Source organism: Halichoerus grypus, chromosome 5 (assembly GCF_964656455.1).
Source record: "Halichoerus grypus chromosome 5, mHalGry1.hap1.1, whole genome shotgun sequence".
NCBI lineage: Eukaryota > Metazoa > Chordata > Mammalia > Carnivora > Phocidae > Halichoerus > Halichoerus grypus.
Window position 1 is genome coordinate 36,321,512 of NC_135716.1, and position 27,556 is coordinate 36,349,067.

General features: G+C 39.7%; 1 protein-coding gene and 1 long non-coding RNA gene across 3 annotated transcripts in view; one reads left to right on the top strand and one right to left on the bottom strand.

Annotated features, from left to right (window-relative positions):
- The window catches only part of SPAG1 (sperm associated antigen 1), a 68,615-nt gene that overhangs the window by 25,820 nt on the left and 15,239 nt on the right, over positions 1-27,556 (bottom strand). For both annotated transcript variants that reach the window (XM_036072741.2, XM_078072176.1), the window contains exons 5-11: positions 25,411-25,475; positions 24,389-24,495; positions 23,530-23,635; positions 20,193-20,323; positions 16,834-16,940; positions 12,565-12,724; positions 208-579 (exon numbers count right to left, since the gene is read on the bottom strand). In XM_036072741.2, coding sequence (XP_035928634.2) covers positions 208-579; positions 12,565-12,724; positions 16,834-16,940; positions 20,193-20,323; positions 23,530-23,635; positions 24,389-24,495; positions 25,411-25,475 — 1,048 coding nt within the window. The remainder of the gene's footprint in view (positions 1-207; positions 580-12,564; positions 12,725-16,833; positions 16,941-20,192; positions 20,324-23,529; positions 23,636-24,388; positions 24,496-25,410; positions 25,476-27,556) is intronic.
- Positions 516-27,466, top strand: LOC144381834 (uncharacterized). The gene is made up of 4 exons (XR_013447767.1): positions 516-910; positions 1,437-1,525; positions 20,583-20,729; positions 27,186-27,466. It is a non-coding gene; the product is annotated as an uncharacterized LOC144381834 (long non-coding RNA).

Sequence of the window (27,556 nt, forward strand, 5' to 3'; positions counted from 1 at the left end):
AGGGCGAGGCCGTGAGGGACGCATGCAGACGCGCCCCGCCCGGGCACATGCTACGCATTCCGAGGTGCCGCGCGCCCAGGTCGGTCCCACCCCGCCCTCCGTCCGGTCTGCACGGACGCGAGCGCCTGTCATCCGGGCGGCGGCCCTACACGTCCCGAGAGCCGCAGCCCGAGGGTCCGGGGAGGCGCGGGCGCAGCTCTCGCCTACCTGCAGGCTCCAGCTGCGCGATCGCCGCCGAGTACTTGAGGGCCGCCTCGGCGAACTGGCCGCTTTTGAACAGCTCGTTGCCCTGGCTCTTCAAGCCCGCGGGGCCGAGCGTGGCGGCGGGGACGGGGGCCGCGGCGGCGGCAGGGTCCCCGGCGCCCCGCCCGCTGCCCGGGTGCTGGTTGGCGCTGCCTGCCGCCTCGGGGGCCCGCGGTCGGCCCCGCTTGTCCGCGCCGGATCCGGGCGCCCGACCCCGCCGCGGCGCGCCCCTCTCCGGCCGCTTACCGCCCTCGCTTTTGCGGGTCAGCTTCTTCTGGATGTTGCCCATGGCGCGCGGCTCCGCGGCGCTCCCGGCTCCCGCCGGCTCCGCGGCCTCTGTGGGAAGTGGATGCGGGAAGCGAGTGTTTGCATCATCAGGAGAAACTACCTACCGCGGCGGCCGCGGGGGTGCCCGGCGCAGACGCGCGGCGCAGCGCGCGCGGGGGCGGGTCGCGGCGGAGGCCGGGCGGGCACCGCCCCCGCGGGCGGGGCAGCGCGGTTCCCGGCACCTCCAGGCGCGCGGCTGCCGGGGGGCTGACCGCCGGGCCGCGCGCTGCCCGGGCCACGCACGGGAGGCACCCGTAGTTAACTCGTTGAACGCCGACGGGCTCGGAACGCGAGCACGGCTTCTCAAAATCATTCCCTGAGTAAAAGCATCTGTGGCCAGGTACAGCTTACAAAAAAACGTACCTTTCTCCCATTTACGATTTACGAAAGCATGAAGTTAGCAAACCTTGAATACGATAATTGCACCCAAGATCAGGGTACCCTTTTAATGTAAAGAACTGGGAGAGAAAGATAATTTGAAAGTGAAATAAAATCCAAGTGACCATTTTTAACATGAATTTAGCAAAGAAGTTACATAAAATAGGCACCAAGTTTTTAAAGTGAGCCTTAAAAAACAGTAAATTTTCCTAACAGTGTCTTATTCAAGCTAAATTCCTTTATCTTGATCGAAAGACTTCAGGCATTAATCATAGCTTTAATAATTGATTTTTTAAATCTATTATTTTTAAATATGAAAATGATGTATAAATATTTCATTGGTGGGTGTCTTATCAATATTTAAAACAAAGCAAAAAATATTTAAAACAAAGCAATTAATTATTTCACAGCACTGTTAGAAAAAACACTTAAGTACAGAGACTTCCAAGCTTTCTGTTTTAACAAATTCTAATCTGATTTTTTTAAAGCAGGCTCCATGCCCAACGTGGGACTTGAATTCAAGACCTGGAGATCAAGCGTCGCATACTGCACCACTGAGCGGGACTGAGTCAGCCAGGTGCTCCTCTAACCTGATTTTTAATGGATATATTTTCCACTGTGTTTCATGAATGGTAAAGCTAGGATTTGAACCACAAGGACAGGGGGAATAGAAAAGCAGGAGTATTTAAGTGAAAATCAGTGGATGGTCACCTTAAGGCAAGCACTGAGTGTAAAAACACACTAATTAGTCAGTATGGGTTTCTATACAGTGTAATAACCAAAAGAGGCTTCATTATGAAAAGAATAAAAAGATCTTGTTATAGCAATAAATCCCCAGATTGGACCCAGTAGGATTATTAGAGCAAGACTCCAGTCTTCTTCGTCTGGTATCTGCTGCTCAAGTCCCCACCCAGCATAAAAACAGATGAAAGCACAGATCAGTGTCAACAGAAACAATAGACAGTTTAGTATTATTCTCCATTCCCTTGTATATTATGCCCTCACGTCTGACCAGTACTATTACTAAATAGCTGCAGTTTATTTAGAACTTAATATGAGTCAAGATTTTTACATACACCGTTTTTCATTATCATTAATCCTCATACCTAGTATTATCATCCCCACTTTATAAATAAGGCAACAAAGACACAAGGAAAAAGCTAAAGATTGTCCTAGAGCAAAGAGAGCTAGAAATCAGCATAACTGGTTTATGGGATTCAAATGAAATGAACTGAAAGGCATACCTCTCTCCTTAAGATCGAAGGGTCCTTGAACAACTTTGATAGTCTCTGGAGGTAAGCCGAGGCCTGACCCTGAAAGCCCTTTGAGTCCTGGCGTGTACTGTACTACCTGAGGGACATTCCAGCGGAGTTGGTCAGGAGGTGGCTCCAAATGTAGCTCAGAGGAGTGGCCTTATCTAGAGTCTTCAGTAAGTCCCAATGGACTTGGGAGTTGCTGATATAAATAGGATCATTGGAGTTTGGGTGTGGATGAGGTCACTCCCATCTTCCGGAGGATCCCTAAGAAATACTAACATGTAAAGGATAATAATAAGAAAAATCTTCAGTGGAGATGGAGGAGTATCTCGAAATGAGAGAAAGCCCAGGAGGGAGTACTGCCTCAGAAACCAAGAAGAAAGAGTATTTCAGGGAGGAAGGAGTCAAGAATAACAAATATCAAAAGAAGGGATGGCCAGCAGTATCAGCTGCCTAAAGCCTACCGACAACCATTAGATCTAAAGCCATGAGGACTCACTTCAGTAGCCTTCAGTAGTTTGGGTAGTTGGTAGATGCAGAAATCCTCAACAAAACACTAGCAAACCAAATCCAACAGCATAGTACAAGGATTATACACCATGACCGAGTGGGATTTATCTCAGGAAGTAGTTCAACAGTACAAAATCAATATACAACATACCACATTAATCGAATAAGGGGGAAAAAAACCACATGATCATTATTGACATTGAATGGGCATTTGACAAAAGCCAACACCCTTTCATGATAAAAAACAGAAAACTATGACCAGAAGTGAAATTTCTCAAAATGATAAAGTAATTTATGAAAAACTCAGTCAACATCATATCAATGGTAAAATTCTCAAAGTTTTCCCCTGAAGTTCAGAACAAGACAAGGATGCTGTCTTCACCACAGCTACTCAACATTATACTGGAAGTTGTAGCCTCATCATTAGGCAAAAAAAATTGAATAAAAACCATCCATATTGGAAAGGAAAAAGTAAAACTATTAACAGATGACGTGATTATATTTTATATTATGTATATATATGTGTGTGTGTGTGTGTGTTTATATTTGGAGGGTATATGTAATCCTAAAGAATACACACACACACATTACTACTACTAAGGCTAAAAAGCAAATTCAGCAGTTTCAGGGTACAAGATACACTAGCAATGAACAATCTGAAAATTACAAAAACAATTCCATATACAGTAGCAGCCAGATGAATAAAATATTTAGGAATATATTTAACCAAGAAGGTGAAAGACTTGTACGCCGAAAAATACAAATTACTGGAAGAAAACCAACAAATGGAAAGATATCTCTTGATCATATATAGGAAAACTTAATGTTAAGATATCCAAAGTGATCTACAGATCTGACATAATCCCCTATCAGAATTCTACAGCCTTTTCTGCAGAAATGGAAAAGTTGATCCTCAAATTCATATGGAATTTCAAGGGGTCCAGGGTAGTCAAAACGATCTTGAAAAAGAAGAACAAATCAAAGGACTTATACTTCTGATTTCTAAAACTTACTAAAAGCTTCAGTAATCAAAACAGTGTGGCACTGACATAAGAATAGACATCTAGGCCAATAGAATAGAACTGAGATTCTATAAACCCATACATCTATGGCCAGTTGATTCTTGACAAGGGTGTCAAGTCCATTCAATGGGGAAAGCATAGTCTAACAAATGGTGTTGGGACAATTGGATTTTTACATGCTGAAAAAAAAGCTAAGCTGGACTCCTTCCTACCTCAATTAATCAAAATAAGTCAGTGACCTAAATATAAGAACTAAAACCATAAAATTCTTAGAAGAGAACAAAGGGGTAAATCTACATGCCCTTGGATTTGGTGATGGATTTTTATATAGGACACCGAAGGCACAGGAAACAAAAGAAAAAATAAATTGAACTTCATCAAAATTAAAAACTTTGCGTAAAAGGATATTATCAAGAAAGTAAAAACACAACCCACAGAATGGGAGAAATTATGTGCAAGCCATATATCTTACCTGCAAGGGTCTAGTATCCAGACTATATAAAGTACACTTATAATGCAACTATAAAAAGACAACCTAATTCTTAAATTAGGCTGCAAAGGTCTTGAATAAGCATTCCTCCAAAGAAGATACACAAATAACAATAATAATATACACAGAAAAATGGTTAACATAATAAGTCATTACAAAAATGCAAATCAAAACTATAAGGAGTTGCCACTTCACACACCCATTATAATGGTTATAATCAAAATGGCAAACCATAACAAGCATTTGCAAGAATGTGGAGGAATTAAAATCCTCATATATTGTTGGTGGGACTATAAAATGGTGTAGCCACTTTGGAAAACAGTCTGGCAGTTCCTCAAGAAGTTAAACAAGAGTTACCATATAATCCAGCATTCTGCTCCTAGGTATATACCCAAGAAAATTAAAAACATACACACACACACAAAACTTGTACATGAATTTCATAGCCACATTATTCAGAAGAGCCAAAAAAGTGGCAATAACCCAAATGTCCATCAACAGATGGATAGAGAAAATGTGGTATTATCCATGCAATGGGGTTTATTTGTCCATAAAAAGGAGTAAAGTACTGATACATGCTGCAACATGGATGAACCTTGAAAATACTATGCTAAGTGAAAGGAGCCAGACACAAAAGGCCACATGTTGTATGATTCCATTTATATGAGATATTCAGCATAGGCAAAGCCACAGAGACAGAAAGTAGATTAATGGTTGCCAGGGGAGGGAGATGGAAGTGACTGTTAATGGGTATGAGATTTCTTTTGTGATGATAAAAATGTGCCAGGATTAGACAGTGGTGATGGTTGTACAACCTTGTGAATATATTAAAATCCACTGAATTTGAAAACGATGAATTTTATGATATATGGATCCTATCTCAATTAAAAAAAAAAAAGAATGCTTATTTCACTTTACCCTTGACAACAAAGGATACTTTTCTTTCTTTCTTTCTTTCTTTTTTTTTTTTTTTAATCCCCCATCTTGGCCAATTTGATGGGAGAGAAAAATAATCTATTTTCTTTTTTTGTTAGCAGTACAAAATTTGTTGATCATTTAATTTCTCCGTTAGTGATTAATTGTTCATATGCTTTGTTCATTTTGGTACTGGGCTCTTTTAACATTTTCTTACTGTTTTGGAAAAGCTCTTCATATCATAAGGTTACCAACCCCTTGCCATTTTTCCTAGTTTGTCATTTACCTTTTAATTTTTTTATAGCATCTGACTGATAGTGGTTTTTCACTTATACACAGTCAACATCATTCACCTTTCTTTTCATGATTTTATCTATTGTTTTAACTCCTTGAAATCCCTACCCTTCCCCCGTCCTGATCCCACCAATTCTAGGACAAGAGAAATAACTGTATTTTATTCTTCTGTTTGCAAGTTACTATTTAATTTTCTTATATTTCATTTTTAAGTAGGGAATAAGCAACAGCACGACAAAGGAGGCTAGATGGTTACTTTCCTCTGATTACTTCTCACAGACTCTGTAAGAAGACAGAATAAATACCAAAGTCTCTGACAGCTAGTCGTATGGTGATGGTCACGTCTAAATGCTCTCCACTAGCGAAGGAAAACACAAATAGATGGGGAGTTCCCAAGAAAGCCCAGGATCTCAAATCCTTAGGTCTAATCAGCCTGGCAAATAGGTGTTTCTTCAAACTCGTCCCTAGAAGGACAATCGTCAATGGTCTTGTCTCAGTACCTGATACAGAGCAGGTGATCAATAACTGTCAGCTATTAAATCAAATCCACTGGCTACGTTATACCTCAGTCGGGATGAACTGGGCCTGGCCAATCCGAGTGGTGCTTACAGGTGAGCAGCATTATCAGCTGAGGTTACACAACAGTCAAAGCTGCATTTTCCCAGGGGCTTCAGGGCTCCCTGCATCATAGCCCATCATGACTAAGAATTCTCTTTTGGAATGTGGTGGGATGGGGAAACATATGCAAGGATTCCATCCTGATGACCTCCCTCTGGGCTTTAACAGGATTTCCTAAAAGTGACTTGGATTTCTCCTGTCTTGTCCAAGGCTCCAGGACCTCTCTTTACATGTCCTCTAACAATGGAACTTGGTAGAGGTGAGCATAAGACAGTCCTATTGACTTTATTTCATCTTAAAAGGACTACAGTCCTATTGACTTTATCTTAAAAGGACTACTTCTGAGCTTCCAGCTATTTATCCCACCTAATCTTGATTTGCTTTCCTGAAAAAAGGGAACTAACTAGTCTTAAAATTTATATTCCTATCAAGACATTTTTATTTTCGGAATTTCACATATCTTTATGTATTCCCTAATCTACAAAATAATTATTGAGGGGCACAAATGACAAGATCAGAAATGGTTCTTTCAGGGGCACCTGGGTGGTTCAGTCGGTAGAGCCTCTGACTCTTGATTTCGCTCAGGTCAGGATCTCAGGGTTGGGGGATAGAGCCCTGTGTTGGGCTCTGTGCTGGGTGTGGAGCCTGCTTAAGATTCTCTCTCTCTCCCCCACTGCCCCTACCCCTACCCCAACCCTTCCTATGCGCCGCCCCCCCCCCCCCCCATGCTCGCTCTCTCTCAAAAAAAAGAAAAAAAGAAATGGTTCTCTTAAAGCTCTGGCTGCTTGGAGATCTGAATGGGAACATTGTTTCTCTGTGGTTCTGATGTTATGGATAACCACCTAACTCAGAGAGAAACATCAATCTATTAAATGATTAATTATTACACAACAATCTGGGGCGCCTGGGTGGCTCAGTCGTTAAGCGTCTGCCTTCGGCTCAGGTCATGATCCCAGGGTCCTGGGATCGAGCCCCACATCGGGCTCCCTGCTCGGCGGGAAGCCTGCTTCTCCCTCTCTACTCCCCCTGCTTGTGTTCCCTCTCTCGCTGTGTCTCTGTCAAATAAATAAATAAAATCTTAAAAAAAAAATATTACACAACAATCTTGACTCACTTTTCTAATCACAGAATAGTAATTACTCATTGTTTAATGATTAGCCCTTTCCTGTTTATCTCTAGGTGGGAGGAGGGCCTTTTAGTATCTCCAGTCCCTCCCCAGCTTTATTGAGATATAATTGACATATAACATTGTATACGTTTAAAGTGTACAACGTGATTTGGTATAGATATATATTGCAAAATTATTACCACAGTAAGGTTACTTAACACATCCATCACCTCACATAACCTTTTTTTAATAGTGAGAACATTTAAGATCTACTTTCTTAGCACCTTTCAAGTATAGAATGTCATATTGTTAACCGCAGTCACCGTGCTGTACATTACCTCCCCCAAACTTACAGGTGGAAGTTTGTACTCTTTGACCAACTTATCCCAAAAGCCTCCACCTCTGGCAACCACTGTTCTACTCTCTATTTCTACAAATTTGGCTTTTTTTTTAAGATTCTACACATAAGTGAGATCACACAGTATTCATCTTTCTCTGTCTGACTTATTTCACTTAGCATAATGTCTTAAAGGTCCACCCGTGCTTTTGCTAATGGCAGATTTCCTTCTTTTTTGTGGCCTAGTAATATTCTAGTGTTTAAATGAGTGTGTGTCTCACATTTTCTTTATCCATTTATCTGCTGAAGGACACTTTAGGTTGTTATTGATGAAGGATAGTTGGAAGAAAGGAAGGCAGGGACAAGGGCCCTCCCCACCCCCAAGAGGAAACCACCCTTGAAAGGATTTTACACCACCCTGGAAGGAGCCCTCTCCCACGTGATAGATAGATGACAAAAGCCTGATTGGATGACAGGTGTGTGGAGGGTTAATCAGATTAATACAGCCCACCAGCAAGCCCATAAAAACCCCTAGACTGAGAAACTCCGGTGGCAACCCTCTCAGATCCCCTCCTTCTTCAGGAGCTTTGTACTATCGCTCAATAAACCTTGCTTTGCTGCCCACCACTCTGTCTGGTCTACCTCTTCATACTTCAAGGTGGCGCGACCAAGAACCACGGGCACTGAGGGAAAAGAAATCCTGCAACATTACCATGTCTTGGCTATTGAGAATGCTGACATGAACATAGGGGTGCAGATATCTCTTTTAAGATAGTGGTTTCATTTCTTTTGGACATATAACCAGAAATGGGATGGCTGGACCAGATTGGAGCTCTATTTTTAATCTTTTGAGGAACCTCTAGAGTGTTGTTCATAGTGGCTGCATTAGTTCGCATTCCCACCAACAGTACACGGGGTCCCCTTTTCTCCACATCCTCACCAACACTTGTTATCTCTCGTCTCTTTGATGACAGCCATTCAAACACATTTGAGGTGATATCTCATTGTGGTTTGTTTTTTTTTTTTAGACTTAACTAACATTCTTTAATTTCCACATTTTCTTCAACCCCTTTTCTACATCCATGCTCTTCTATGTATGCTTTTCTGTTTATGTTTTATGATATTTCTTTTTTTTCCCTATTTATTTTTTTTTGATGTAGTGTTCCATGATTCATTGTTTGTGTACAGCACCCAGTGCTCCATGCAGAACGTGCCCTCTTTAATACCCGTCACCAGGCTAACCCATCCTCCCACCCCCTCCCCTCTAGAACCCTCAGTTTGTTTCTCAGAGTCCATAGTCTCTCATGGTTCGTCTCCCACTCCGACTCCCCCCCTTCATTTTTCCCTTCATACTATCTTTTTTTTTTTTTTTTTTAACATATAATGTATTATTTGTTTCAGAGGTACAGGTCTGTGATTCATTGTGGTTTTGATCTGCATTTTCCTGATGATTAGTGATGTGAGCATCTTTTTCCTATACCCATGGGCCATGTGAATGTCTTCTTTGGAAAAATGTCTATTCAGTTCCTATGCTCCTTTTTTTAATCAAAAATTATCACATTAGTCTTTAACTCACTTGCTCTTCAACATAGGTTCAGCTTCTGATAAGAGTTTTGGTACAACATCAGTAAGCACGAGGGAGATAAACACCAAATTACATCTGTTTCTTTGACAAGGTGGCCTGGTGATGTTCAGTGTGGATTTTATAGAACCTATACTTTCTTAGTTGGCATCCACTAACCACTTTTATGAGATAGACACTGGAGTCACACAGGTTTAGGGCCATGTCCTAGCCATGTGATTTACAGCCCATGCAAATGTGGCAAATAACTAAACCTTTCTAGGCTTCCATTGCCTAATCTATAAAAGTGTGGGTTATAGCTCCCTTGAGGATTAAATAAAATAACCTAAATAAGCAACTTTTATAGTTCTTCAAATGTGCTAATCCTTCAAAAAAATAGTCATATGAAAGGCAGTTCTGTCAAGATGGAATAAACACACTCTACCCATCTCTCCCCCTAAATATAATTAAAAACCTGAGACAGAATTGATGGAGTAGCCAAAGGAGGACACTGAAAAGTAAATGGTAGCAGGCCAGCTGGGAAAAGGGCCTAGAACCTGAAAAGCCACCAGACCAGCAGTGAGCTTCTCATTTTTCTTTCCTCTGTCATCTCCTAACCTGGTTCAAAGGCTGTCCAAAATCCGGAGCTGGTGCCAGAATCTTGGTTTCTTTTTTGTTTTGTTTTTCCTTTCTGTCCGATCCCAACCCCCAGGCAATCCTACATCCGCTGCAGTGGCAGTAACAGCCAACAGGTACGTGAGATTTTGAGGGAGAGGAACTCTTATCTCTGGTCGGAGAAACTGTGGTCCCAAGAATGTTCCCATTGCTGTTCTTCTCTGTCCTCTTGCTGCTCGGTCCTGGAGGCACAGGGTCATGGGAAGTGTGTGGTAGAGAGGGGTAATTAAGTCTGCCTTTCTAACTAGAGGAATAGGAAGGAAAACCTCTGGGTGCCAGAAAGAGCTGGAAAGAATCACAGAGAAGGGGGAGCTCAAGAAAACAATTGCATGTGACCTGGGCTCACATCATACATAATGTGATCCTAAACAGCATACTAAAAGTTTTGAGAAATGAATTATGGGGGAAGACCACTGCCCAGACAACAGCTGGTCACTGAGTGGTGTACAGGTGGGACAGATCCAAATAGCATTGCAAAGGTTCTGAAACTAAACTGACATTAGAACCATAGTTCACAGAAATCAGCCAGGAAAACTGTTACCCAAACCTAACCAGACTTTAACTGCTTAAAAAAAATTCTCTGTAAGATTTAAATAAGACTGAAAATCGCATATCATAATATTTAAAGTTGCTAGTATACAGTACAAAACTACTTAACAAACGAGGAAGAAAAAAAATCTCCACATTTGGCAAGGAAAAAGATGATTATGTAATACCAAACCCCAGATAACATAGATGTGAATTCTCAAAGACTTTAAGTGACTATTATAACCATGCTCCAAGAAATAAAGGCAAACACTCCCGAAATGGAAAGATTTAAAAAGTTTGCAGAGAAGTGGAAGATCAAACAAACAAACAAACAAAACAAAAAACAAAAAACAACCAGAACTAAGATGAAATTTTAGAATGGAAAAACACAATAACCAAAATTTAAAATTCACCAAATGGGAACAACAGTACATTTGGGATCAGGAATAAAAAAAATCAGTGAACTTGAATATAGATCAATAGAAACTTTTCAATCTTAATAACAGAGAGAGTGAGAAAAAAAGAAGAAAGCCTCAAGGACTTGTGGGACAACACTAAGTGATCTAACAATTGTCGTAACAGTCCCTGTGGGAGAGGAGAAACTGTGTTCTCTCCCAACCCCCAAAATTTGAAGAATTTATGGCAGACCAATGGTTACCAAGGTTTGAGGTGAGGGAAGAATTTGGCCAAAAGGACAGCAAGAAAGAGTTTGGCGTGATGGAACTGTTCTGTATCCTGTCACGTGATTTTATACACCTGTTAGATAGAACTGCATACCAAAAAAGTCCACTTTTACTATATGTAAATATTTAAATAATAATTTACAAATAGGATCAACTGATCTAGTTTATACTGTATCTTGTTCCAGGTAAGATATTAAATGATTTCCTTTAATTTTAAGATACTTGGCTTGATATCTTAAATATAAACCCTTAGAACAATATTTACTGCCAGAATTTATTTAAAATCTGTCTGAAAGGTAAGTCTCAATCCTTGAAAAACTATTTACTTTAGGGCGCCTGGGTGGCTCAGATGGTTAAGCGTCTGCCTTCGGCTCAGGTCATGATCCCAGGGTCCTGGGATCGAGTCCCGCATCGGGCTCTCTGCTCCTTGGGAGCCTGCTTCTCCCTCTGCATCTCTCTCTCTCTCTGTCTCTCATGAATAAATAAATAAAATCTTTAAAAAAAAAAAAAAAAAAAAAAAAAAGAAAAGCTATTTACTTTAACTTCTCCCTTTTTCATCCTTTTAATGCCCTCTCTTCCTTTCCCATCTCCCTGATGCTCCTACAGTTTCCTTTTCTCTCTTCCTCCCTTCTTTTTTGTCCCTTTGTCTTTACCCTGATTTCACTGATGTTCTGTCTTGAGCTGTATATTTTACGTTATATTTCTGTCACTAAAAAAATTAAAACTTTTACTTCTTTACTTTTTTAAGTTGAATGCACTGAATATTTTATATTTCTCTCTCAAAATTAAAATATTCTGTCAGATTGCTTACAAGTTAATTTTTGCCTATGAATAATTTTCAAAACTGTTACTTTCCCTTTGGTTGTTCAGGGGCTCTCAGAAAAGGGGTAAAGACACACTTCCCACCCTTGTTAAGGGAGTAGGCGCATCCTCCCCCTTAAAGCTGATGTAACTGTCATTGTTACATATTATGAAGATGAAGCTTTATCTAGTCTAGATTCTGTTAAAAAAATTATACCAGAAGTGAAATTACATCTATTTCTTTCACATATTTAAAAAAATTTTTGAGAGACTTATATAGCAATTTCCCAACAATGCATTCATCCCTGTGAAGTCAATACATTTGGTTTAAAACCAAGTAGCTATATACAAAACAATCATCTTGGAGAGGGATTTAAGGTTAACCTACAAATTATCAATAATGTCAATATACTATGATAATGAGGAATTGAGTTGAACACTAGAGAAAGGTGCCAGGTTAAGAAGAAAAATGGGTTTAGGAGATTGTAGTAAGAAAAACATTAAGAAAAAACTTGGGGCGCCTGGGTGGCTCAGTCAGTTAAGTGTTTGACTCTTGATTCTGGCTCAGGGTCATGAGATGGAGCCCAATGTTGGGCTCAGCTGCTGGTCTTGATTCTCTCTCTCCCTCTCCCTCTGCCCCTCCCCCCACCTCTCTCCTTCTCTAAAAAAAAGAAAAAAAAAACTTGTTTATGGATTTACATGGTAGAGCTAGAAAAAGTTTGGTGGACTAAGAATTTTGGTAGAAATAGAAAATTTGAGCCAGCTCATCATATAAAAAGGGAGGTTTTTGCATAACCAAAAGAGGAAAGATGTCTTACTCTTATCTCCACTACCGTCTTCCTGTGCTCTTCTGCTGTCCTTTCCACCTTCGTCCTCTGAGTTTTCTACTTCCTGGATAACCATCCTCTTTCCTTTGGCTTGAGTCTTAGATGCAGGTTCAGAATTTTTCAGATCTCTCTCAACCTCTGACAAGGTCTTCTGCAACATAATCACCATGTTAAAGAAAATGTTTTCCTTTAATTAAAAATATAACCATTCTGTCAGGTAGGAATATGAAGATATTAAAAAGTGGATAAAGAGGGGCACCTGGGTGGCTCAGTCGTTAAGTGTCTGCCTTCGGCTCAGGTCATAATCCCAGGGTCCTGGGATCGAGCCCCACATTGGGCTCCCTGCTCTGCGGGAAGCCTGCTTCTCCCTCTCCCACTCCCCCTGCTTGTGTTCCTTCTCTGTCAAATAAATAAATAAAATCTTAAAAAAAAAAAAAAGTGGATAAAGGTACATAGGACAACACTTTTTATGGTGATCTTGTTTTTCTTTTTCAAACAACTTCATTGCTTTGTCTGATTATAATCATACATGTCCGTTAAAGCATAATGAGCGTGAAAAGAAAGAAATCATCTGAAATCCTGCCACTCTGTAACAATGACATTCTGACATTCCTAGATATGTTTCTACACATATGTACACACAGAGTTTTATACAAATAAAATCATACGACACATGCTTTTTTTAAGATATGTTTTATGTTTTATGCCAATGAGAATGAAAAAAAAATATATCAAAACATTTTCCTTTCCCCCAATTGCCCATTTTTAACAGCTTACGGAGGTATAGTTGACAAAGTCACATGCTTAAAATGCACATTGATAGGTTTTGACATAATAAATATATCCATCATTCCCAAAAGTTTCTTCCCTTTTTTTTTTTAAAAGATTTTATTTATTTATTTGAGAGAAAGCGCGTGAGAGAGGGAGCCCGACCAGGGGCTGGATCCCAGGAGTCCAGGGATCATGACCTAAGCCAAAGGTGGAGGCTTAACTAACTGAGCCACTCAGGCGCCCAGTATTGTGATTTTAATTTAAACTTCCCTAGTAACTAATGATCTTAAGCATCTTTCCATATGCTTATTTTCCATTCACAGATCTCTTTTGGTGGAGTCTGACAGTCAAACATTTTGCTTATTTTTTATTTGCCTGTTTGTTTTCTTATTATTGGGTTTTAAGAGTTCTTTGCAGTTCTTACAGATCCTCATCAACTTACAATGGGGTTATGTCCTAATAACCCCATTTTAAGTTGAAAATGCATTTACAACACCTACCCTACCAAACATCATAGCTTACTTAGCCTAGCCTCCCTTAATCATGCTCAGAACGCTTATATTAGCCTATGGTTGGGCAAAATCCTCTAACACAAAGCCTATTCTATAATAAAATGATGAATATCTCATGTAATTTATTGAATATTGTACTGAAAGTGAACAACACAATGGTTGCATAGGCACAGAATGGTTATGACTGTATTGGTTAACCCCTGTGAGCTCATGGCTGACTGGGATCCGTGGCTCACTGCCCCTTCCCAGCATATTGCTAGTCCAGAAAAAAATGAAAATTCAAAGTACAGTTTCTACTGAATACCTATCACTTTTGCACCATCATAAAGTCAAAAAATTGTTAAGTCAAGCCGTTGTAAGTTGGGGACCATGTGTATATTCGTGATACAAGTCCTTTGTTGGATACACAATTTGCAAATATTTTTTCCCAGTCTGTGACTTGTCTTCTTTTTATTTCTGATAGTGTCTTTCAAAGAGCAAAACTTTTAAATTCTGATGAAGTCCAATTTACCAACTTTTCCTTTTATGGATTGTGCCATTATGTCATATCTAAGGAAGATTTGTCTAATCCAAGGTCATAAAGATTCTATCCTATGTGTCCTTCTAGAACTCTTATATTCTAGGTTTTACACTGAGGTATATGATCCATTTTGAGTTAATCTTTGCATATGGTTAAGATATAAATGGTTAAGGCCTGAAAGTTAATATGTAAACATGAAATTGTATTGGGTAGTGACATTAAAGGTGGTTTTCCTTGTTTCAAAATTTTTTTAGAATATTGTCACGATAACTTTTCAATAAATATACCACTATAAAATGAAAGTACTATGGGAAAAAGATGTGTTCTTCAGCCGGGCCCTAAACCTAATCCACTGAAATGCTAACTTGACAAATACACTAGGGACATCAGCTGCCACTGAGAGAGAGTGAGACAGATAACCCTACAGGTGCGTGTAGAAACAGTGACAACTTACTGCTGGAAGACAGTTCTCCATGGACTTCTCACATTTCTAAATATGTTGTGAGTAGTGGCATAAATAACAGTTGTTCTGGACTATCTTTTCCAGGATGTCTGTTACTGAGAACAGCCTTGGAAAACAGAGAGAGTATTTCTCTTCAGAGAAGAGAGCAGGTATGTTTGCTCTCCAGTAAAATAAAGATGTTTCCCTCCATAACAGAATTTTGGGCAGGTTTGCTTGTATCCCATTATAAAAGATGAGGGTTTTCCTAAGTTTGGGATTCCTCAGCTGTGATACAAACCCAATGAGTGTGCAGCTCTATCTGGGCCACTCTGCACCACCCCCATGGGATTTGGGGGCCAAGGGAGCTGACATGAACTTGAAGCTCATCAGTTTGCTGTAGTGTGAATAACAGAGTCCTCTGCGTCTTCTGCTAGGCCACCTTGTTAATTTGCCAGTAGGGTAAAATCTCACCGTTCTCTACACTTACCTCTACTCATTAGGCCTCCCAGCAGCCCCCGGGGTGCATACCTCAGTCAGTCTGCTCAGTCAGCCAGCGAATGCTGTTGCTGGTGCCATGCTTACCATGCACTCTGCTGTGGCCATGGAGCGTGTCTAATCCTACCTAGGAAACTTCTATACCACTCTGCATAATAAATTGAGATTGGCTCAGAGAAAAGCATTGCCTACAACACTGCAGGAAAAGAGAAAAATCAAATATTCTTATTGTATGATATCACTTATATGTGAAATCTAAAAAAGCCAAACTCATAAAAACAGAAAGTGGAGGGGCGCCTGGGTGGCTCAGTCGGTTAAGCGTCTGCCTTCGGCTCAGGTCATGATCCCAGGGTCCTGGGATCGAGCCCCGCATCGGGCTCCCTGCTTAGTGGGAGGCCTGCTTCTCCCTCTCCCACTCCCCCTGCTTGTGCTCCCTCTCTCAATGTGTCTCTCTCTGTCAAAGAAATAAATAAAATCTTAAAAAAAAACAAGCAAACAACAAAAAACAGAAAGTGGAATGATTATTACCAGGAGCTGGGGAGGTACGGCACTGGGAGATGTTGCTTAAGGGCACAAACTTGCAATTATAGATAAATAAGTCCTGGAGAGCTAAAGCACAGCATAGAGATTAGAGTCAGCAATACCATATTCTAAACCTCAAAGTTGCTAAGAGACAAGATCTTAATTGTTCTTACCACAAAAAAGAAATAATGATGTGATGTGACAGAGGTGTTAGCTAAAGCCAAGGTGGTGATCCTACTGCAATATATAAATGTATTGAATCAACACAAGTACACCTTATAAACAATGTTACCTATCTAAATAAATAAATATTTGTCCTTCAAAAGTAGGTTTATAGTTTTGGACATTTCAGAGCCTGTTTTCTTCCACTTCAAATAGATATTAACACTTTGGGGCATCTGGGATATACCTAGTTGTTTTGTGTTTTTTGGGGGGGGGGGATATACTTAATTTTTTTTTTTAAAGATTTTATTTATTCATTTGAGACACAGAGATACAGAGAGAGAGAGAGAGAGAGCATGAGCAGGGAGAGAGGCAGAGGGAGAGGGAGAAGCAGGCTCCCCGCTGAGCCAGGAGCCCAATGCGGGGCTTGATCCCAGGACCCCGGGATCATGACCTGAGCCGAAGGCAGACGCTTAACCATCTGAGCCACCCAGGCGCCCTGGGATATACCTAGTTTTTAAAGCTGTGACCTAATTCTCAACATCATTCATCCAACAAGATTGATGTCATTTTAACATAAATACAGAAATACTAACTGGGCGCCTGGGTGGCTCAGTCCATTAAGCATCTGCCTTCAGCTCAGGTCATGGTCCCAGGGTCCTGGGATCGAGTCCTGCGTCGGGCTCCCTGCTCAGTGGGAAGCCTGCTTCTCCCTCTCCTTCTGTCCCTGCCCCTGTGCTGTCTCTCTCACTTGCTCACTCTCTCAAATAAAATCTTGTTAAAAATAAAAATAAAAAAACTATAGAAGTAAGTGAGGTATCACTTTCTGTACTTACTCTGGCCAACTCATTATCAGGTTCAACATTCAGTACTTTATTCAAATCTTCTAGAGCTTCCCGGAGCTTGTTTTGATGTTTATATGTAGTGGCACGGCGCAGAAGGGCTGAAAATTTACAAAAAAAAAAAAAAGTTATATTTTTTAATGTGTGGTATCATGGTTAGAACCTATTTTTCAAGTGGAAGAATACAAATAGCACAGAACAGTTTAGTGTGCAATTGGGCAAAGCTTAATTACACCCATTTTCATATTGTTGCACATGTAGAAAATGATACTGGGGTAAACAAAGAGGCTGCCTCGGGCGCCAGTCCCTTCCAGCAGCCCGGTCCTCGAGCAGCCCCAGGCTCCGCCAGCCCCTGCCAGCACTGAGAGGCCATACATACCCTCGAGGCACCACACTGTACAGCTCTACTGGGAAGCTGGTCATGGAGCATTAACACTTTCCTCTTAATAATCACCACTAGTAGTATTTTGCCCCTTTATGAAAATTGAGAAAATCCTTTATTCAAATTTAGTATATTGCTGACCAGCAGATGGCTCATAATATGAGCCATTAGTGAAGGAAGCCTCTATAGCAATCTCTAAAATGATTAGACGGTATTGCGCACAGGGAACTGACAGAATCCTGATGATTAAGTCGGCTCAGTTCAGAGATTGAGCACTTTGGTAATCTGCATCAGATTTTCTGTGTATTTCAAATAATTCAACAATTATTTAATACTGATAAGGAATGCCTATAGTCCCATCATTATCCATGTATAATCAGAGAACTTTGTATAGTAAATCATTATTTTGAAAAGAATGAGGCTTGGAAATTTTGAAAAGTGAGAAATTTATATCCAACATATTTTAATATGCTATTTTAAAACATACATTTGACCAACTTGATTTTAGCCTTAGAATGAGCCATGAAAATCTACAGGATAAATCATTTTGTCATAAATTTAATCAAAACTGTTACACTATACTTTAAGTACAAGTTTAGCTATTACTATTACTACTCAGAAGGGAACAACCATAAAGAAGTAGGCATGATATAATAGTTATCATTTTTATTTTATTTTTTTATTTTTTTTATTTTTAAAGATTTTATTTATTTATTTGAGAGAGAATGAGAGAGAGCACATGAGAGGGAGGAGGGTCAGAGGGAGAAGCAGGCTCCCTGCCGAGCAGGGAGCCCGATGCGGGACTCGATCCAGGGACTCCAGGATCATGACCTGAGCCGAAGGCAGTCGCTTAACCAACTGAGCCACCCAGGCGCCCAATAGTTATCATTTTTAAAACTTTTTATTTTTGAAATAATTTTAGGTGTATAGCAAAGCTGCAAAGATAATACAGAGAGTTTTCATATACCTTCTTCCAGCTTTCCCTCATGCTAACATCTTACATAACTATGGAATATTTGCCAAAACTAAGAAATTAACATTGGTATAATACTATTAACTGAATTACAGGCTTTACTTGCATTTCACCAGTTTTTCCACTAATGCCTTTTTCTGTTGCAGGATGAACTGAAATACCACACTGCATTTAGAACAGTTATATTTTGAGTAAAACATAAAGTTTTGAAAAGGAAGTTATTCATTTAAGCAAATATAAGACTTCTTAATGTTTTATGGCCCTCTTCATTACTAGATTTGACTCTATCCAGTTTGTTTTTTAAATAGTGAAGATTCTGGTGCTTTTGAAATTACTCAAACAAGGAAAAATGGAAACATAAAGTCATTCTGGTGGCAGAAGATGAGCACTGTGGTTGAATGTGGGCTCTGGAGTCCGCTGCCCAGTGCTGAGTCCTGTCTCTGCCATTTGCTAGCTGTGTGATTGTGGGTGAATTGCTTAATCCTTCTATGCCTCAGTTTCCACTTTTGTAAACTGAGTGTCCTAACAATAGTATCTGCACCTCTACTCACCTATTGTGAAATTAGTGGAGTTAATACGTGCCAAGTACCTGGCACAGGGCCTGGCACAGTGTTGGTGTGGGCCCATCAGAAGATCGCAAAACTTTTTTGCCACGTCCTAAAACTGGGAGCCCACCCATACTCTGTGACAGAGACAAACTACAGACAAAGAGGATTTTGCTGGTAAAAGGAGGGCAATCCATGGCAATGACAGTCAGGGCTGATGCTCCAGGATCTCCCCTTAGCACACCCACGGTGCGCAGGAAGGTGCACAAGGGTACATTCCATGTGAAAAAAATTAAGAGTTTATATTTACTCAAATCCATAACATTTAAAGAAATAGGGTCTATTATAAATTATGCCGCTCCCTTGTGGAGTGATTCCTTCTGGATAACAGAAAAGGAAAGTGGAGTCTGACTTGTGTAGTCAGGCTTAGACCACAGCAAGGTTGTGCAGCCACTGAGACAGGAAATCCGAACACAGTGCAGGTTTTGGTAAAAAGATATAGTTAGCTTTGGGCACACTTAATTTAAAATGTCTATGGAGGGGCGCCTGGGTGGCTCCTTCGGTTAAGCGTCTGCCTTTGGCTCAGGTCATGATCTCAGGGTCCTGGGATCGAGTCCCGCATCGGGCCACTTGCTCAGCAGGGAGTCTGCCTTTCCCTCTGCCCCTCACCCCGCTTGTGCTCAATCTCTCTTGCTCTCTCTCTCAAATAAACAAATAAAAAGAAATAAATAAAATGTCTATGGACATGTAGGTGGAAATGCCCACAAAGCCACTGGCAGAAGGTTCTAGAGCTCTGGCATGGGCTTATTATATTAATGTCAGAAATTTTATATTAAATTATACTTAGATATTTTTTGGATAAATGGATAGTTCAGTAAGCCAGTAACAAAAAGATAAATATTATATGATTCCACTTAGATGAGATACCTACAATAGCAAAATCATAGAGACAGAAAGGAGAATGGTGGCTGCCAGAGGCTGGCAGGAGGGGAAGGTAGAGAATTATTGTTTAATGGGCATAGAGTTTCACTTACGCAGGATAAAAAAAGTTCTGGAAATGGAGGATAATGACGACTGCACAACAATATGAATGTATTTAATACCACTGAATTGTACATTGAAAAATGATAAAGATGGTAAGTTTTATGTTATGTGTATTTTACCACAATAAAAAAATTAAAAGATAAAAAGAAAACCACTACAGCTCAAATGTAAGCCTGAGATATTTCTTTAAAAACATATTTTACTTAATCTCCTGGGATTATTAACCACTTCAGTGCAAATAACCAGGAATTTAAATTCCAAGTTAAACTTGAAGTTAAAAGTAACTTTATGAAAGTGATGATTCACAGAAATTAGAGTGTATCTGAACTTAGTATAATCATAGTGAGTGTCCACAAATTGTCGAACAAATCCTGGTGTAAATTTAAAGCATTCTGTGAATATTTTTTACCCTTTAAGTTTCCAGGTTCTAACTCCAAGACCTTTTCACAATCCTGAAAAGCACTGTTCCAGTTCTGTAGTTTGAGTTCTGCTTGAGCACGATTGTTATAGGCCGCCACTGTGGGGAGCACTGATATACTCCTACAAAAGAGACACTTATTGGCAACAAGTAGACCAGAGGAAAACATAAGAAGATAGAAAAACTCAGCTAAAGTTTTAAACAAAACAATTATAGCCTGTGTTATAGGTGGAATTGTGTCCCCCAAACTCATATGCTGAAGTCCTTACCCCCAGCAGCTCAGAATGTAACTGTATTTGGAGATGGTCTTTAAAGAGATGATTAAGTTAAATTGAGGTCATGAGGGTGTACCCTCATCCATTATGACTGGTGTCCTTATAGGAAGAGGAGTTTAGGACACAGACACATGCCGAGGAAAGACCACTTGAAGACATAGAGAGAAGACAGCCACCTACAAGCCAAGGAGAGAGGCCTCAGAAGACACCAGCCCTGCCGACGCCTTGATCTCAGATTTGCAGCCTCCACACGGTGAGAAAATAAATTTCTGTTGTTTGAGCCCCTCAGCCTGTGGCACTTCGTTATGGCAGCCCTAGCAAACTGGCACAGCCTACATCATCAAGAGTAATAAAATATAGTTCTACAGACGTACTGAATCAATATTTAGACAGATGCTGAGTACCTAGGTAAGCAGTTTAAGGTTGACCCTGGCTTTAGAAGTGACATGGTAACCTACATACCCACAGATCTCCTAAAAAAACAGTTTAGTTAACATCAAATACATTATTTTGACTCCTTGGGGACAATTTCCTAGTACAAAAAAATGGAGCAATCAACCACAACTAATATCCTTTATTAAGTTGCTATGGTGAGTTTACTTTGTAATCTAAAAACAAGAGTTTAGTTTGTAATCTAAAAGTAGATTTAACTGGGAGGAAATGATCGTAATTTAATCAGAAAAAGTTAACTGAAGGAAACAAAGGAGAGTAATAGTAACTGAGGAATACAGACTTTAAGAGAGGAAATTTTGTTACATTAAGGGTATGAAAGCAAAATAACTGATGAAAAGGACTTAAAACCTCCCCGGTTGTTGCTTAATAAGTTGATTTGGAGTGCTGTGAAATAATGTATTCCTAAGCTTAGGAAAGATAAGGGTATCAGTGCACTGAATTTTCTAAAGCCAGAAGAATAGAAAATGAAAAGGGAAAAGCCACAAAAAGTAGCAATTTACTAAGATCATTAAAGATGAATATAAAGAAATCACATGGTTGGATAGAGACCAAAGACAGACAATACAAGTAAGAATGACTAATACAAGTACCTGACACTGAGTACCTCCCACCTGCCAGGCACAAACACCACGCTCATTGAAGCCTCACTATAATCCATGAAGGAGGTATTACTGCTCTTCCTATCTTACAGATGAAAAAAACAGATGTGACAGAAAAGCCAAGTAACATGCCCGAGGTCACAAGCTAGTAAATGGGAGGCAGGACTCAAACCCAGTGTACTCCAGCACCTGCTTTCACTACCACCATGTTATCCTGCCTTTCAGTGTTGTTTTATTGAATTCTCACAGCGGCTCTGAACTACTTCACTATAACAACCTCATCACACTGAGGAAACTGAGGCAAGAGAGGTGAAGAATCTGCCCAGTGTCAGAAAGTGGCAGTCTGAGTTCCCTTAATGCTATGCTGCTTTAATTTTTCACCACTCTGATTTCTTAAAAGAGGAAAAATTGTGTTCCCTGTAATAGACTAAGAGAGTCTCTACTGGTGGAAATCTACAAGGAGAGAGAGAACAACATCAGCGCTGACATCCACCTGCCTAAAAAGGGAAGACAATACTGAATGAGAAACAGATTAATAGTCTCTTTACCTTGTATGTTCACTTAAACAGTGGAGACAAACTTCTTTAGAGAAGCAACATTGAAAAAAAAAAATCTTCCTTCCAAAGGTGGAAAAAAAGATCATAGAGAGTTTATTTCTAAGATAGCATAAGGGATTCTATAAGCACAATTAGTTTGTAACAATATTTTAGGAAATTATTCTACTTTTCATTGACTGTTAAGAGCTTCAAAAGTTCATGTAAGTGGATGCCTGGGTGGCTCAGTCAGTTAAGCATCTGCGTTTGGCTCAGGTCATGATCTCAGGGTCAAAGGTAAGGAGAGTCTGAGTCAAAAGTCTGAGTCTCCCTCTCCCTCTGCCACTCTATCCACTCATGCTCTTTCTCTCCCTCTCAAATAAATAAAATCTTTATTTTAAAAAAGTGCATATAAGTATTTATTGAATATCTACTATGAACCAGGTACTTTGTTGGGCACTGGGGATACAAAGTTATAAGAAAACTGACAAGGGTGCTCTGCTCTGACAGAGTTTACAGTCCAGTTACTATCAAAACACAAACTTAAATTGTGTCTCCAACAAGTACCACAAAGGAGAGGCAAGATTGCCTTGGAAGTCAGGGGTGGGGAGGAGTGGAGTAGAGTGGAGATTTAACCTTGTCTGGGAGGCAAAGGAAGACTTCCCCAAAGAAGTGAAGCATGGGATGAGATCTGAAGGCAAGTTTGAATTAACTAGATAATAAGAAGAGGAAAGGATTTCTACACAGAGGACCCAGCATATGCAAAGGCCCTGTGGTGGGAGGTAGCATCATAAGTACTAGGATTAGATCCAGGCACTCTAACTACAGAACCTGAGTTCTTAACCTCTATGCTCTATGCAGTTTCTGTCGAGTTCCATTCAGATGGCTTCTATTTTCTCTGGAAAATAGGAAAGGACCTCTGTCAAACTGGGGATTAGGGAGCTTAAGGGGTTGAGAAAAGTACTGAAAAACAAGGCAAACACAAGTGAATTTATGATAAATCATAAGTATAATATCTTCAGTGATTCTGACAGACTTTTTAGCTTATTTATATCACTTCAACAATTAAATATAAACATTATCATGTTTTTTAAATGGCAAGTTTATTTATTTTTAAGATTTTATTTATTTGACAGAGAGAGAGAGACAGAGAGGGAACACAAGCAGGGGGAGTGGGAGAGGGAGAAGCAGGCTTCCTGCGGAGCAGAGAGCCCGATGCAGGGCTCGATCCCAGGACCTTGGGATCATGACCTGAGCCGAAGGCAGATGCTTAATGACTGAGCCACCCAAGCGCCCCTAAATGGCAAGTTTAAACCACAACAAGGGGTTCCTGGTTGGCACAGTTGGTAGAGCACGCAACTCTCGATCAGGGTCCTAAGTTCAAGCCCCATATTTAGATGTGGAGCCTACTTAAAAAAAAAAAAAAAAAAAAAAAAGGCAACATAAACCACAACAAAAATCTGCTCACCTAGTATAATACATCACAGCCTCTTCATAGTCTCCTGAGTTGAAAGCTTCATTTCCTTTTTCCTTTTCATGAGTAGCAAGAAAAGTCTTTTCCTTCTCAGTTAGACCTAGAAGTAAATGTTATCTGCTATAAATAAAATTATAATTGAAGAGAATTTTTAAAAAGTTTAAATCCAAGAATGCTTATTTTAAGAGCAGCAGTAAATTGTGAAGTAAATAAAATAAAGGTTTCCTAAGTTTAGGAAATGTTTCTTTAAATCATTCACAATTTGGGGGGGGTTTAGATTTTTTTTATTATTGGTTTTCTTTCACTTTAAAGGTGCTATACACCTCCTGACTTCCAGTGAAAACAAATAAACTGCTGTATCTTTTTGTTTTGAGGCAAAAAAAAATTGAGGGATTTGGAGAAAAAAGATTTGAAAAATACAATGAAAAACAAATTATAGTAAAACACTAGGTTTATATTTTGAGGCTTACTAAATTTAAGTAGTGTAACTATTACTCATATAAAATTAAGTAGTTAAAAAGGATGCAACTGAATTTGTTAGAAGTGGTCAACTCTAGGAGAAAATCCATAAACTTACAATGGAAATCTGTAGCTCTTAAAGAGAAGGTCATCTGGGAGGATGGGTTAGCCTGGTGATGGGTATTGAGGAGGGCACGTTCTGCATGGAGCACTGGGTGTTATGCACAAACAATGAATCATGGAACACTATATCTAAAACTAATGATGTAATGTATGGGGATTAACATAACAATAATAAAAAATTAAAAAAAAAAAAGAGAAGGTCATCTAGTTTGACAGCTTTTATTACAATTTTGAAAATGTAAAAACTATGAAATTATTTTTTTCCAATTACCTGCTGTGTCTATTCTTGTCTCAATTTTAGACAAATGTGACTTGTTTACTACAGCTTTTTCTTTGTAATCTTCATCAATTTTTGAACATTCCTTTTCCACGTCAAATCTTAAATGAAAGAAAAAAACTGAAAAAATGTACAAGCAAGAAAATTAAATTTATCAGTGATAGTCTTATATTCACACCACTGTGCCTTTAGAGACATATTCCAAAAATGCGTTAACAGGTTCATATTACAAGTCATCTGTATTTGCTCTGAGAAACCATGCAATTCAAGCGAGGACCTCCATATTTATCAGACCTAAACTGTTCAGAACTTTGTCATTAAAATTGTAACTAATTTATCTCGATTTAAAGTTTTTGTTCTTTTTTATTTTTGATGGGCATAGGATTACCTGAATTATTTTTGGTTGCTTTTATAAACGAAAGGATGCTGTAGATATTTATTTAATGAAAAAATATGATCAAAAGTGCTTATGTTACAGGATTTCTTTTCCCTCAATGCCCATAGTTCTTGGTGACGCCACTTGGAAGAATGAAGGGGTAGACCAGAGGAAGAGTGGTGGGCAGCAAAGCAAAGTTTACTGAGCGATAGTACAAAGCTCCTGGAAAGGGAGGGGAACCGAGAGGGTTGCAACCTGGAGTAACCTGGAGTGTCTAAGTCTAGGGGTTTTTATGGCCTGGCTGGTAGGCTGTTTAAATCTGATTAACCCTCCACACGCCTGTCATCCAATCAGGCTTTTGTCATCTATCACATGGGAAAGGGTGGAGGGCTCCTTCCAGGATGGTATAAAACCCTTTTAAGGGTGGTTTCCACTTAGGGGGAGTGGGGGGCTTGTCCCTGCCTGCCTGCCTTTCTTCCAACTATCCTTCATTACTTAGACCATATACTCTTAGTACTCTACCAAAGTAACTTGGTAGTCTTGATATGTTCAGATTTATAATAATTAAGAAGTTACTACAATATTTTATGGTAGAGAATTTTCCAGTGACAAATTTTGTATTACAAAATATAAAACATACTTATCCCATTCTGCATAATCCCTCGGAATTTTCTTCTTAGGTTGTCTGCTATTAGAATATTTTTCCTGAAAGAATAAAATCACATTTTATGAGACATATTTAATATAAGATTAGCAGGTTTTATGATAAATGCAATGTGAAGTACTGAATTAAGATATACTAATTGAATGGGTAAGAAAAATAGGTACTCTTGAAGTTATAACAACTCAAGTATTGTAACTATTAACATACAGCATGTTAAAAAGGATTTTAAATTGGTAGTTAATTCTGGGAGCAATCTATAGGACTTTAAGTATGTATATAAGATTTAAAAACTCACATGTATGAAATGTGCTTTTTAGTGATTTTCTTATAATAAAAAAGTAATCAACTATCATTCATTCTTTTAAATCCTAGGCATTGGAGGGATGCCTGGGTGGCTCAGTTGGTTAAGGTCTGCTTTTGGCTCTGGTCCTGATCCCAGGGTTCTGGGAATGAGCCCGGCATCCGGCTCCCTGCTCAGTGGGAAGCCTGGTTCTCCCTCTCCCTGCTGCTCCCGCTGCTTGTGCGCTCTCTCTCATCTCCGACAAATAAATAAATAAAATCTTAAAAAAAAAAAAAAAAACATAAAAAAACCCAGGCATTGGAGAAATAAGAATAACTACTTTGGTGCATTAGAGATGTTTTGTTTGCAACAACAGACACCCAACTTGGACTAATCCTATTAAAAAAAGAATAAACTATTGGCTTACATAACCAAATTGATGAAAGGGCAGGGGTATTACTAGATAAAGGATAGTATATTCTCTCTCTCCAGCTCTCCCACTCTCCCCCTGTTCCTAGTCTCTGCTTCTTTCTGCCCACAGATTTCATTTTCCCCCCACTGGCTACTTGCTTTTTCCATATAGTACGCACAGTGGCTACAAGCAGTATGGGATCATAACCTCACAGGCCTCCCAGTCAGAAAGAAGGAGAGTGACTCTTCTCTCCACCTTTAGTTAGAGAAATCCCAGGGAAGGACTCAGCATTCCCTAGCTTGGGTCATGCACCCATCCCTGACCAAGCACTAGCTTGGTGCTATTCAGTGGCCCAACCTAGGTCGCATGCCCACTACGAGCACTAGAAGGGAATGGGAGGAAAGCAAACAAGAGCCATTATGCTCATCAACAGTTTCTTAAGTGGTTTTTTAAAAGTTAGTCACAATCCAGGGCGCCTGGGTGGCTCAGTCGGTTAAGCATCTGCCTTTGGCTCAGGTCATGATCCCAGGGTCCTGGGATCGAGCCCCGCATCAGGCTCCCTGCTCTGCGGGAAGCCTGCTTCTCCCTCTCCCACTCCCCCGCTTGTGTTCCCTCTCTCGCTCTGTCAAATAAATAAATAAAACCTTAAAAAAAAAAAAAGTTAGTCACAATCCAAAACCAGTTTGAATGGGTTGTTTACCCATGCATAATTTTGTAACACTGGGTGCGGTCATTTGAGTTATGGAGAGCTTCCAAATATCCCTACATTTCTTTATACAATTTAAAAATCTTATCTGTTAATATCTTCATCGAGCTCATCAGAAAAGTCTTTAGGTATCCCCTTAAGGGGAAATTTTTTGTCACAAGCAGGTATTTAAGGGCTGCATAAGAACATGAAATACTCTCTTAAATTGCAGTTGAAAGCTCAGATTTTATCACTAGCAAAAAACACTGTCAGTTGTTCCTTAGAGTGACAGGCCCACTTCATTTATTTTCAATACAATGTTTGCCAAAACCCAAGCCTGAATAACCATAATTTGTCTGTCAATCGCTTTCCAGTAAAACCTGTTCCGGGAAACAATGGTGACTTAAGCTGGCAACTCACTCATACAAGTCTCGAATCTGGAAATAACCACCGGATTTTACCTCACAGTCAAGTGCTTTTTGAACACTTCTTTTGTCACACAGATTATTAAAAAGATGTGTCCTCAAGATTCAAGACTTAACAAAATAAGTTTTTTTGTTTCATCAAAGACATTTTTAAGTCAAACTGGAATAGTTTACTGTAAATGGGGAGCTGTGGAGAAAACAGAGACTACTAGCACAGCTTGGTGCCCCTCAGTGCCTTGCTTCGTGCTAAGGCCCAGCAGCTTCACCCTCAATACAAATGTCAACACAGTGAAAAAGGCAAAGCAGTAGCATTATTTTCT